Genomic DNA, 14,053 nt, shown 5'->3' on the forward strand with positions numbered 1-14,053 from the left:
CACTATTTTCTCTGACTTATTCCGTAAGGAATATGCTTCAGTGCATGCATTAGGAACACTGGGTTCTGTCATCATGTGGCATGAATTCTGTCACTCTCATCATCACCCTGAAGCTCAACTCTGTTGTTTGTGAAAGAAAGTCTTATACTTATTTATTATAGTGTTGATCCTGGATAGAATTAATAAAAAGGAAAAATTATTTAATCCACGTATCTTACATAAATTAACACAGCTGATTGAACATTACCATTCCTGTCTCACAAAAAATTCCAAAGCTCTGTAAAGATTTTCTTGCTTTTTCAATGCATAAAAAGAAGTTTAAGTTGCAGAAAGCAGGAAAAATCTCTGCTAATTCTGTAGGGATGTTCAGAGTTTTAAAAAATTAGAATCCAAAACCCCAACTTCAGTTCCCATTGACATTTGAGAACAGATTGTGGCAGACAAAATAAGAAGGACACCGAACAATATTCCACCCAAGCCTTCCAACATTTCACAAAACGACATTGAAACAGATACATTTCTGTAGAACTGTGTTTCAAGAAAACAGTATTTTTTCAAATGGAAAAAATGTATCTGAAGGGAAACTTCTAAATTAATAGTAATAACATGGACATAAACTATAATTAGCTGGCTAATCAAAATAAACAATTTCATGAGAAGTGTTTTGGAAAAAAACCTTATAGAGTGACTTTTCAGGCTATATTCAACTTTCCTCTAACTGAACTTATATCTTGTCAAACTTATTTTGGAGAAAAAGTCTAATCTTCTAAAGAGTCATCTGACATGCTCACTCAAGATACAGGACTGATACAAGCAGAGTTTCCCTAAGACAAACAGAACAGTGTTTAATTGAATTGTTCTTGTCTCACAAACCTAAGGTTTTAATTCAAAATCAATTTTGTATCTACCTTTAGTAAACCTCAAACATTTCATTCTATTGTAAGATTTTCTGTAAAGATTTTTATGAATAGTAAAAATTGAGAAGCATTGGAAGGAAACAATTTTCAGTTTTGGTTATGGTTTACAACTCATAAAAGTGGATTTTTAAAGCAAAACTAGACAAAAGAGGAATGGGACACTTATTCTAATTGGTCATAAATTATGATAACAAGAAATATCCCTTTTCTACAGACGTACACTTTAGTGGACACACTGTTCCTGTTTATATTGAGTGAGAATACAGCAACCTAGTAGATGCAAAGCTGATGGGGCAATGCCACAATATTAAAAAAATCCATTAGAACTAGAAAACACAGTAATATGCAGCTTTACAATTTAAAGAATATTTTGAGATGTATTCAAAATACAGAAGCAGCTATAACCTGTAGAAATCTGTTCACAGAATTCACAGTTTGCTCCTAGACTTAGGAAAAATTTGCCTAGAGAAACAATAGTTTGCAGTTTTTAGCCAGTCAAAAATCTCATTTGTATCAGTTCACCTTTCATTCTGGTGTTGCCTCATTGTCATCAGTTGAATTACAATTTACTATGGTGGTGAAAGATACCAGTCAGTACCTTCACAAGTTCATTTGGCTAGAGGAATCATTCATTAATCATGAAAATAAATGTAATTGTTCAATTCTGACAGCTTTTATAGAAGGATATCTGCTGTAATAAAATATAATAGTCAGAAATTGTTTTACTTGGTCATTTTGCAATCTATCCATTACTCCAATAACTTTTCTCTATTATTCAGTTAATACACAAATTATTCTTTATAGTGAGATAGTAATGCTCAGACTTCTATAAATAAGTGGCTCACAGTTTCTATTTTCAAAAATATTGCCTTATTTTAGCCAAGTATTATCTAACTAAAAAAAAAAAAAGGAAAAAAAAAGTTAATTGAATGTGGGGAAAATCTCACTATCTTTAATTGAAAGTTAAGGTTGTCAAAACCTAAACCGATTTAGTAGTTCTTTGGGAAAGCAAGTGACTTATCAGAATCTGAATATTTGAGATATTCTCTGCTCCTGTTTGAGTCAGCTTCCCCCCCAAAAAAGTAGGTTGAATAAATTATGAAATAACAAGAAGCTAAGACCTGAGTTTAGAGCATTTATAAAAATAGTCTATACAACAGGTAAAAAAAGACTATTAAGTAGGGGCTTCTGGGAAAACAATGAATGAATATTCAGAATAGAGTGATAATTCGTAAAATATATTAATTCACATGCTGCATGGCTGAAATTGGCAAAAATAAACTTGTCTTAAACAAGAAAGCAAAACTACAGACACAACCTCTAGTTTCTTGAAACCATATCTTAATTATCATAGAAAGCTTTACCCATAGGATTATGAAGGATGCTGACAAATTAATTTTCTTCCTTTACCCTAAGAGATTTTTTTTTCCTAAAAAAGGAAGTAGTAAAGTTTTGTGCTTATATATATGTACCAAGTCACAAGCAAAACCAAATGTATATGAACTTAACCTTATCTGCCCTCTGACATGTAGAATGGTGATCATTACAAAATGACTTAATCAGAAGACTTAAAACCCAATTATTTTCTATTTTTCTCTCTGTTAAGAAAAGCCAAAACATTACAAAGCGATGCAAAGCTTTTTGAAACTATAGCACACAGTTTATGTACTTTATGTAAACACGTCTTTGCATAAAGTAAACACATTTACTTCAACAAACTAATTTACTTTCATGATCAACATAACTGGAGGCAGACTGTAGAGCTGGAGGAATTCTCAGCTGTATTAATAAAAGAAAAAAATTTGACACTATAAAGATATCAGAAACATCCTAAAATAATGTTTGTAACCATCACCTAGGCTACAAAGATCACTAAAATTTAATGTTAATTTTGTGGCTGAAATAGAAAAATTAATTTTATTCAAACCTGAAAGAAAATATTTTTTAGTCATTGCATTGAAATGCAATCCCTTATATATTTCATGTATCTTTCATTTATAACCACTAAAATAATAAAGAATGGATAATTAGTGAACTTAAAATAGAAATTTGTTGTTTGTTGCATATAAAAAAATATTACTTTGGTTGAAAAATGTGTCCTGATATAACTCGACTTATCTCTGTAGCATTATACCAAAAAATTAATCTGACCATTTGCACTTAGTCAAAATAAGAGGATAAAAGGACAACTAGAAAAATCTAAAACTGTGAAAAATCAGCAGAAAATCTAAATCATTACACAAAATATTTAAAATTCTCTTGAGGATTTTGCTTAGAAAATACTCCTTTAAAATCTTGGTCATACAATGCTTCTGCTCCTCTTAGTTGAAATGACAGTCTTTTCTCTAGCAAGCATGAGTTAAGAGTTCTGTGGTTTTTATGATCTGATTATTATTATTATAATTGTTATTATTATCTAAAACATTGCAGGATATGAAAATCTGCATTTTCATTGCATTAGGAACTTTCAACTTCATGACCTCCAACAAATAAAAGAGATTTCATCTTTAATTAGCAAGAAACATATTATTGTCAGTTTTATCAGAAATAAAGGAAAAGCATTTTAAGTATCAGTCTTTTTAACACATCACATACTTAATTCTTTCTCCTTCATTTACTATCTTTGGTTTTATTACATGCCACCCTCTTCCACTATTCTTTCCCCATAGGAAACATTTTTTTTTTTTGTCCCTCAGTAATTTATTCACCAATAAAGCATAATTCAAGCAGACTTATTTTCATGCTGGAATACAATAGAGTTGGAAGGAAATAATCTCCATATATGAACCTTAAAGAAAGTAATGGTCACAACACAGATAATGTAAAGAGCTTGAGTCTTCCAGTGGATAATTCAGAGAAGAAGAGGATTTTTTGGTTTTGTTTTGTTTCTTAAAAGAAACTCTCTCTCGGTGAGCTAGAATGGGACAGCAGTGACAGCTGATTCTATGTCACTTTCAGTACTTGATCCATGCAGATTGGATCCTCTGACACAGATCCTGGCTTTCCAGAATGGCCCTGAATTCTTATGAATAAATGTTGCTAGTGGATGGCCTCCAAAAAGACAAGTCTATTCATCTTTTTTTTCCTACGAAGAATTTTTACTTTCAATAAAGAGATTGGTTTAAAATATAATGAAATTTTTAAAAATATTTGCTATAAAAATATTTATCCGTCCTTCTGAACTCCCATTCCACAATATTTACCTCGTCTTCAAGGCTTTCAAAATTTAAAATTGTTTATTGCAATAAAAGAGAGAATTGTATTTCTTTTCTCACAAAACTATCTCAGGTAGCCAGTTTAAACACATTACACCTCAAAAGAACCACTGAATCTGTTAGGTTGGAAAAGACCCCTGTGATCATTGAGTGCAGCCTATGACCCAACACCACCTTGTCAACTAGATCATGGCACTAATTGCCACATTGAGTCTTTCCTTAAACACCTCCAGGGGCGGTGAACCACCACCTCCACCACGTCCCTGGGTATCCCATTCCAATGCTCAATCACTCTTTCTGTGAAGAACTTAACGTCTAACCTAAACCTCCCCTGGTGCATCTTAAGACTGTGTCCTCTTGTTCTATTGCTAATTTCCTGGGAGAAGAGACGGCCCCCCACTTGGCTACAACCTCCTCTCAGGTAGTAGTAGAGAACAATAAAGTCTCCCCTGAGCCTCCTCCTCTCCAGGCTAAACAACCGCAGCTCCCTCAGCCGCTCCTCACAGAACTTGCATTCCAGACCCTTCCCCAGTCTTGTTGCCCTACTTTGGACACACTCCAGCACTTCAACATCCTAAATTGAGGGACTCAGAACCAAACACAGTACTCAAGGTGTGGTCTCACCATTGCATTAGAGGAAGAATCACTTCCCTGGACCTGTTGGCCACACTATTGTGGATATAGGCCAGGATGCCATTGGCCTTCTTGGCCACCTGGGCACACTGCTGGCTCATGTTCAGCTTCCTGTCAATCAGTACCTCCAGGTCCCTTTCTGCCTGGCTGCTCTCCAACCGCTCTGTCCCCAGCCTGTAGCACTGCAGGGGGTTGTTGTGGCCAAAGTGCAGGACCCAGCACTTGGTCTTGTCGAACCTCTGGGGATAAAGCTAAGGTTGTTCCAAATTTTTGCAGTTTCTCATTAAAATGCATGTGTTCAGTTAAACAGCATGACACAGATGTTTTATTATCCACAGAAATAGAACAAATTAGTATTGCTTTACACTGATGTATTATATTTTTTTGGTGTAAAATTGAAGGCAGTTTTTGTCTTTCTAAAAAAAGCAGGATTTATTTTTGTAAAAACAAGGTAAACATGTTACTTTGGATGGGCTTGAGGACTTCAGTAAATATTCTTGTTAGTATTTTTTGGTTTTGATTTTCAGCTGTCACGCGCTGGAACATTCTGTCAAAAAAGTATTTTTGTCAGGTTTATGTACAGCTCATGAATAATGTGTGCAAATTCTACTTACTATAAATTCTGATTTTGTTGGCCCTTTACTTATTTTAATTAGTAGATCAGATAATAAGAGACATTCCCTTTACAAAATAAACTTCCTATGCTTTTGACCTCATCAAACTTACTGTTTGCTTTTCCCATTAATTTTACCAAATATATTTCATGAAGATCTATATTGCTCAGAAGAGGATTTAAAGACTTTCATCATTCCACAAAATCTTATTGCTACAATTTTCAAAATGCAAGGCACTGTCAGATAATCCATCACTACCAATTTGAGGATCATTTCCTTTTAGCAGACCTTGTTAATGACATGGTTACACTGAATAATTTTTGTTTTTCAAATTGATGAATTTTATCACCATTACTTACAGTTGCAGAATCAAGGGGAGTAGTCATGAGATTAATTCACCTAACTGTTATTGGTGAATTAATGAATAAGTACCAGTAGACTAATTTACTGAAATGCTTTTGTGTAGTGCTGTTTGAGAGATGCAACTAAGTGCATATTGGCTGCAGTTTTTCCTTTCCTTATGAGGGTCTAATTAGTTTCTTTGAGCTTCTTTTTGAACCATTTTAATATAAAGCGCATTACAAACATTCAAACATCAGCTGGAGAGAATGAACCAAAACACAACATCCAATTGCTCCAGGGGTTTGGCCACACTTGCTGTCTGAGAGAATAAGTTAAGTAATGGAATGAAAGAGCTACTGGACCATCACAATGCATATAGCAGCACTGTAGTATGCATTTTAAGATGAAATGCAAACCTTCAACCTCTCTGGATTGTTTTTAAGACAAAAGAAGTAATTTATGATCAGACGAGAAAAATCAGCAAGCAAAATATGACAGTAACTTGGTGTTAATGTAAGATCATTTAAGATAAAATATGCAGTTTATCTATGGAAGGAAAAAAATTAACTTACCATATAATTCAAAGATAATTTGTGTCAATTATATTCAAAAGTAAGTCAGTGAGACTCTGGAAACTACTCTCAGAATAATTGGGATAAATTAGCACATTGTCCTAACTTGGACTTGTAAACTTCTTTCTGGGAACTTTACAGTAGAAGGTAAAATTACAGTACACCATATCCTTGCTTTGTCTCTGTCACCTACGTGTAGCTGCAACAAGAAGACTCAGCAAATGGCGTAAGATGTAATTTCTTCCTTCGCTTTCTATGCTATTCTTATTTAACCCTTCTGAAGTGACACAAACCTTCTTATACAAATGCTGACAATAGTCCATTATTTCTTTTTTTCCGTATTTGCAAACAAATAGATATATTTTTTAAGGCTGAAACCACATACTGAAAGCAATTTTTAAGAACCCACCTTGAAGGTGTTGAAAAGAGAGAAATCAGTGAAAACCAGAACTTTCTGCAGTACATAAATGATGCAAAAGTCTCAAAACAGTAGGATTGAAATTGCCTTTGAAAATATATGTTTTTAAATCTTATATAAAGCACTTTCATAAATAAAGTTCCTTTCCTTTATTTGTGCTTTGGTAAAAATGTGCAGAAGTTTAGTATAGATAGAAAAGAGACAACCTCTGAGTAGAACAGAGTGATTCTCAAAAAAAAAAAGAAAAAAAAAACACGGGAAAGCAATCTGATTTTTACAGCTTTAGATGTTTTAGAGAAAGAAACATTTGTGAAGACTGTAAAATTCCCTGCAAAGAGTTTTTCTTAATTATTTCATTTTGGAGGAAGGGAGGAAAGAAGTTTTCTCTTACAAAGGTGCCTACTTTAAAAAGACATTTCAGGAGCTCAGATTCATGACCCATGACCCATCTTGGTAGCTAAATTGCCAGTTGCTAGATGAGATCTCCCATTGAAATTCTGTAGATGTTGGTGCTATGGCTGCTGTGTTAACTACATTTTTTTTCAGACTTCTGTAGTAGCAATTATTTTAAAAACACAAGAATCAATAATGATGTAAACATATTCTCAGCCGAGGATTAAAGAACTGAGTTCCATTACCTGCAATCAGAGTCATCCATGTCACAGAATCCTAAGACCTAACTCCTTCTTAAAACACCCAGGGCTTTTCTATCTCAGCTCAAAATTCTGAACTATTCCTGAAGTGTTTCAGTGGTTGAAAGCCTTTCAATTTTGATCTAAATATATCCCTGGACACTTCAAATCCATCATCTTTCATGTCGACATTTTAATTTAGCTTAAAATTCTTTATTCTTTGCAGGTCCATGTCATAGATAGAACATTAGTTCATTTTTTCCTAGTTGTCAGCCTCTGAGTTTTTAAGTTGTGTGTAGTTTATGGGCAGTTCAAGTGCAGTTTCCATACTGTGCAAGGAGCTGATGCTCATACAACTGCTTTGTAAGTCAAATACCCAGTTGTGAAAGGAATTGAGTAAAACGAGCCAACATTACGACACGTAACTTGCAACCCTTATTACAGGTTACAGTACAGGCTACTACAAGCCTGCAACCCAGTCCCTGCATAGAAGGACCCTGAGAAGACACCATTTTATACTTGGAACTATGCCCATTGCTCCCCTACCCTAAACTCCTCAAATCCATCAAGTGTCTTTTGACAGTCTGAAGATTTCTACATGAGATTTGTATGTTTACTCTGAATTTAGCCTGTTTTTCTATATATTATAGTTCATTCCTTTTCACCAAACTAACCTTATATAAAACACAATACCTTAAATTTTGCTAAGCTGTTTCTTCCAGAAAACTGTATTGTCTTGGCTGGTACAGGTTGATCTTTATTGTTAAAGTGTGTATACAAATTCCCATTTGAATTTGTCTGTCATTGATTTTTCTTCTGCCTTTCTTCTTTAGATAAGTGTCCAGCATTTTCTGCTCTTTGAGGTATTTATACACTTCAATCATGCTATTTTTTTCAATCTTCTTTTTTGATAAACTTTTGATAAAAGCAGATTAAGCTCTGAAAGTCTCTTACTTGAAGTAAATTTCCCTAACTTTCAGGTCATGGCTTAGTGGCTTTGTTCAGTACCTTTCTTAATGCTTTAATGTCCTTTTTAAACTTGGATATGGAATTTGATGCAACGTCCCAGAACTGGTCTCATTAATATCATATAAAATAATAAGTGACCTTCATGCTTCTACTCACTCTTTCAATCTTTCCACACCACTGGATTACACAGTAGTGCAGTGAGAACTTTACCATCACAGTGCTGAGCTGCTCGACATGAATTCTGAATCCTTTTTCAGACACAACTCTTTCCTCCAACTCTGCCCAGACTCCCAGTTCATATATCTCTTAATATACTTTCTCAGATTGTTTTAAATTGTTCTACTTAAATGACCTGAACTTAAGAAATAGGTTATTTTCTTGACATCATCCGTATTTATACCTCTGTCAATTCTTTTTGTATTTCTTAGTTTTAAACCATCAATGATTTTGAATTTCCTTTCCAGATCATAGAGGGCAGCACTGAACAACATTCTTACCTTTTTGTTTGGAATTTAGGATGTGGGTGCTGATCTCTAGAAGCTGCATCTTGTCTGGGCTGGGCTGCTTCTTACTCTTTAACATGTATATCCCACTGTTAAAGGCTTCAGCTTGACGTAGCATAATATTTGAGTTTCTGACTCAAATATGACTTTTGATAGGTTATGCAGTGTCACAGACTGGTGATTTGGCATGTCTTCCTATCTCAGCCATGAAATTCCAACTTGACAGTCTTTCAGGTATTGATGCAAAGCTTATCTACCCTCAGATTTTAGGTGAACAATGAATAGACCAAAGACAGGAGTAATTATAGTCCTTGTTATTCTATTTATCTATTCATGATAGAATAGGTTTTGTGTAATACCTTATTTGAAACAGAAATTTTTACCCTAATTTTGATGGTGTAAATTCATCTGGTCACAAATAATTTTTGAATTCATCTTTTGACATTTTCAATTTTTTTCCAGATTCCTATCTACTACTGCAGCTAACAAATTTCTTTTTAATAGATTGGGAAGGCTTAATTTACATTGTAAAGATGTTCAGGATACATTCAGAAAAGAGAAATCAAGCACTGTTCAAAGTCTGAAATCGAACAATTTAAATTGTTTAAATCCTTATAACTGTAACATTTACCAGTAGCTTACAGACACAACACAGAATCACTACCAGGGAGAGCATTCTTGTTGGTAACTTTCCTCATAAATTACGAACAGACCAGAAGAGTGTGAGGTTATAATCTCTCTCTAATAAAAGACTTCAGCAATGGGAAGCCTCTACATGTGAAAAAAAATGTACAGCTTTCTTTTTCTGTAGTGTAAAGTAACATAATGTCTTTATGCTAATCACAAGTCCATCGTACCTTACTTTTGAATACACTTACTGATATTAAAATTCTTGTTGATACTAAATTCTTATTATTATGCCTGTTAGAAAATACATGTACAAACTGTGACAGGTCAGAAATAAATTCCCTCTGGAGGCACACAAAGTCATCCTAGATTTATGCAATAATTGTATGTAGAGGACGAAGCTCTGTGCATTAACACTAAAAAGAGCTAAATTCCTAGTTCATGAAAGGAGTGTAATCTTCTCTAACCCTTTAGCCAGAGGCCTAGTATTCAGAGGCAGTGTGCAATAAAACTGAAGAACCCTTACCATGCAGATTAAATTTTTATGTTAAGCTCTAAACAGAAAACCCCTTCCTAAAATCCACTACCTTACTCAGGTTTTACTGTATTACCAAGTCTTGCTCCTCCTTAACTAGACAATTATTACACAAGTCATCTCAAGCAGATGAAAGTTTTATTTATCCAATAGTATTGCAATATGTGTTTTTTATTAAAGTTACATTGAAAGGGCAGAATTCTACAGCATTTACTCATAACACATCAAGATGAGTAAAAGGGAAAACATTCCTTGAAGAAATATTTTGTTATAAATTACAGATGATTTCTGAGATAAAACTTACTTATACAAAATGCATTAATTGTACTGAATGTATCGTTTTCAGAAGCATGCAATAAAATTATTCAAGATATTTTGAGACTTATACCTGACTAATCAAGGCAAATCTTAATGATGATGCTGTCACACAAAAAGGTAAACATCGCTTTGAGAAAATCCGTAATCACAGCAATTATTATTTTTCTTATTCAAAATTAGTTATCTTAATTTCAAAGTACTCTATTTCATGTCAAAGCAACAACTACAGGTACAGCAAGGAAAGATTTAGAAAAAGTTCAGTGAAGTATGAAAAGGACAAACAAAAAATTCTTTATTCAGAGAAAGTGGTTGATATTGAAGCTAACAATGGGTTCATATTTGGTGTGTGTTCAAATTTGTAACAGTTAAGACCTAATATGAAATAATTTTTATTTAAGATATTAAATCCAAATTCCACACTTGATTAAAATTTTAGCAGACCTTTTAAATGGAATTTCCATAAAAGTGTAACTTTTTACTTTGTGAGTAACAGAGTCTTGAGAAGAAAAAAAATTACATTCACAGTCTGCCCTGCACATGGTATCTACATACATACATACCCGTATTGAATTTTTCCATTTTGAAACTCCACCCATTGTTAACAATCGAAGTTTAGTGTAGGTTTTTTATGAGTTAGAAAATTCCTAAGTGTTTTAAGTTATTCCCTGTGTTTACTTCTAAACAAAGGCATATCTAAGCACTTCTAAAAGAGTGAATTGGCATAGAGACAATGTAGTGAAAGTAAAAGAGATTCAAATCCTTCTGAAACAGATTTTTTTACTAGAATTCAGCACAAACAGTCAAATTTCCTCATCTTTTTTGAGATTCCAAAAACCACAAATGGTTTTAGTTGCATTGTGAATCTCAGTGTTACTCAAAATTTTATTTATGTATATATTTACTGACTGTATTGTTTTTCCAATGTGTTGGACGGCAGTCAAGTAAGAGTTTCATGGTAATAAAGACTTTTTCTTTGGGTCCACATGGCTGATCACAATGCCAATACTCTTCTGCAGAGCACACTTTACAGTGTCAGTGGGAGTTTTGCATGCATATGAAGACATGGCTATAGGAGATGACATTTGTCATGTGGCCCTAAAATAGTTCCTTCAGTAAGATGTTGGGGTTTTTTTCCCACTGTAGCAGTCACTTTTGTTTTAACAGAAAACAAAACTCTAAGACAATGTAAAGAATACCATCTGCCAAGAGACTGTTTGATATATTTTATTATGTTTAAATATCAAAATAAAACAAAAACTGATGATATTAGTACTATTCTGTTCGAAATACTTACTTTTTTTTCCTGATCTAGGCTTCTATTACACCACACCTGCTTAAACAGACCAGTCCTAGAATAGACTCCGAAAGATGACATTACTTAACTCTGTGATAATGGATTGATAGCTGTTGACTGAAAGTGTTACTCATCTACAGAAGTTCTGAGGAAGAATTAACAGCAAGCTATAACTATTCAGCTTAGCAAAATAAAATTTTGCTGTTTTCCTGTTCATATAAAATGAACTATGATTGACTACACAAAATTAAAGTTTCCCTAACAAAATTTCTAACAAATGTTTTGTTTGTTTTTTTTTTCTTACTGTTAGTTTGGTAGCCACAAAGGAAACGGACAGTGCAAGATCTCGTAGCATGCCAATGTCACCATCGGATTTCCTGGATAAGCTAATGGGTAGGATGTCAGGCTACGATGCAAGGATCAGACCAAATTTCAAAGGTAATTTCAAAACTAAGCTTTCAGGGTTTTTTTTATTACTCACACAAATGCAATTTCTGGAACAAATATGAAAACAAAAAAGTACATTCACTGAAAAAAATTAAAAGGTGCCTTCTTTTGCCTTTCTTTTGTATATATGACAGTTCATTTTAGTAATAATACACTCTATCCCTGTCACTTGCATAGCTGCCCAATTACAGGCCCTTTGTAAATTTAGCTTATCATTAGATTTGAATTGTCTAATATGGTTTGTTGATTTCTTTTCTTTCCTGAAATGCTTGCTAATGGATTCAGATTGCCGCCTTGGACTACCATAGCCTGAAACAGTCCAGAAAGAAAGTTCTGTGAAATATAAGCCAAATCTTCATATCTACCTGGTTCTAACTAAAAGGAAGAGTGTATTAAGGACTTGACCATCAGAGTCAAACTCAAGAGAGCTTATCTTAGTTATCAATTCTATCACCAAATTAGATTCTTTACTCCTCAGCCCCACTTGTGCTTTGAAATGCCAAAGACACCATCTTCCCTCTTGTTCTTTTCCCAGTTCTCAGTTCTCCACTGAAACTGCAAGTTCTCAATACTTGCAGTTGTCTCTTGGCATTCGAACAAGACAAAGGAGATTCAAAGAAGACTGAAAGTCCAAAGTTTGCAAATGAAATCATTACATCTTCCAGGGGTCTTAGCATAAATCATATTATCCAGACTCAGGCAGGCTAAAGTAGAATATTTAATGAGGGAGTACGCAAACTATATTTTTATATGAATATACAAAGTTTTTTATGGACAAACACCACCCATTCCAGCTTTCACAGTCTGGAAAGTTGTTTTTTGAAAACAAGGAGTTCCAATAATATAGTGGAACCATATTTAACTCTGAATCTTTAAACAAACTATCAGTCTTTAAATTATCCAGAATATAAATAGTGTTTTGAAAGAATAAAGTTATTGTAATTAAAAACTATGTTATTCTTACTTTGCCTTAGCTGCTTCCTCCTATGCCTATCTTCCTGAGTCCAAGAGATTCTCTTAGTTCTAACATTTCACTACAAAGCAGGTCATGTTTACTACAAAAATTTTCCTTCTCGCTGACAGTCCTTTCTCCTGTAATTCATCTGTCACTGCCTTTCCATCTTCATTCTTATTCAGCAACAAATGTTATAATTTTTGACATCTCTAAGTCCCAGAAACTTAAGTTATTTTGACTCTAAAGCCACTGCTATATGGTGGTTTTGCCACAATTCGCCCAGTCTGATTCACAAGGACCATGCAAGCAATCTGCCAAATTACTTCCTCGTCAATAAACCATAAACATTTGGTCCTGTATATATAAACTTATTACCCAGGATTTGCTGCAGCTGGAAATGCCTTGGGTTTTTTAAGTTAATGATCTGATATTTCTCAGAAAATTATAAACATGCACTGAAATTTCAAACACATCTCTAGTTGATTTGGGAATTGGATTGTGTAGTTTGACCTGGACAGCATGCAGTGACAATCTTCTGATGAGGCTGCAGTGAAGAATATAGGCAGATGGTTTAGAGATTAGCAAATTCAATGAAGTAGTTCTTGAAAGTATAATTCAAAGGACTTAGAGCCTTGTTTTGTAACTATTGCAATTTAAAGAGACAAAACCTAATTTGACATTGTACTTTTTCAAAAAGTGCACATTCTAAATCTTCTAGACAGCTATGTGGTTTGAATAAATCTGCCCAGAATGATTCAGATCTACCACCAAGAATAAGTATCTCCTTAAGTGACTTTGCTGCTTTCTGGTTAGTTGTACTACTGCTAGAACAAGTGCAGGGTTTGAGTTTATAATCTAGAAACAGTTTTAAAGAAAGAGGATGAGTACTAATAAGAGAATTCAAACAATCATTTTAAATAATCTTTACTTCCAGTAAAATTCCTATGTACACAAGGTTTTTAGCTACCAATTTTAGTAATAATGAATCTTAGTCAAGAACACATAATTATATATTTTGTCTGAATGCTCTGCTTTTGCATAAGAAATTCTGCATATAAGTGC

At 33.8% G+C, this 14,053-nt stretch overlaps 1 protein-coding gene across 2 annotated transcripts in view; it reads left to right on the top strand.

The window, feature by feature from the left end:
- Window positions 1-14,053, top strand: part of GLRA3 (glycine receptor alpha 3) — an 82,743-nt gene that overhangs the window by 8,633 nt on the left and 60,057 nt on the right. For both annotated transcript variants that reach the window (XM_018080189.2, XM_018080240.2), the window contains exon 2: window positions 11,900-12,027. In XM_018080189.2, the coding sequence (XP_017935678.1) occupies window positions 11,900-12,027 (128 nt within the window). The remainder of the gene's footprint in view (window positions 1-11,899; window positions 12,028-14,053) is intronic.

Source organism: Manacus vitellinus, unplaced genomic scaffold (genome assembly GCF_001715985.3).
Source record: "Manacus vitellinus isolate BGI_N305 unplaced genomic scaffold, ASM171598v3 scaffold_0_pilon, whole genome shotgun sequence".
Taxonomy (NCBI): domain Eukaryota; kingdom Metazoa; phylum Chordata; class Aves; order Passeriformes; family Pipridae; genus Manacus; species Manacus vitellinus.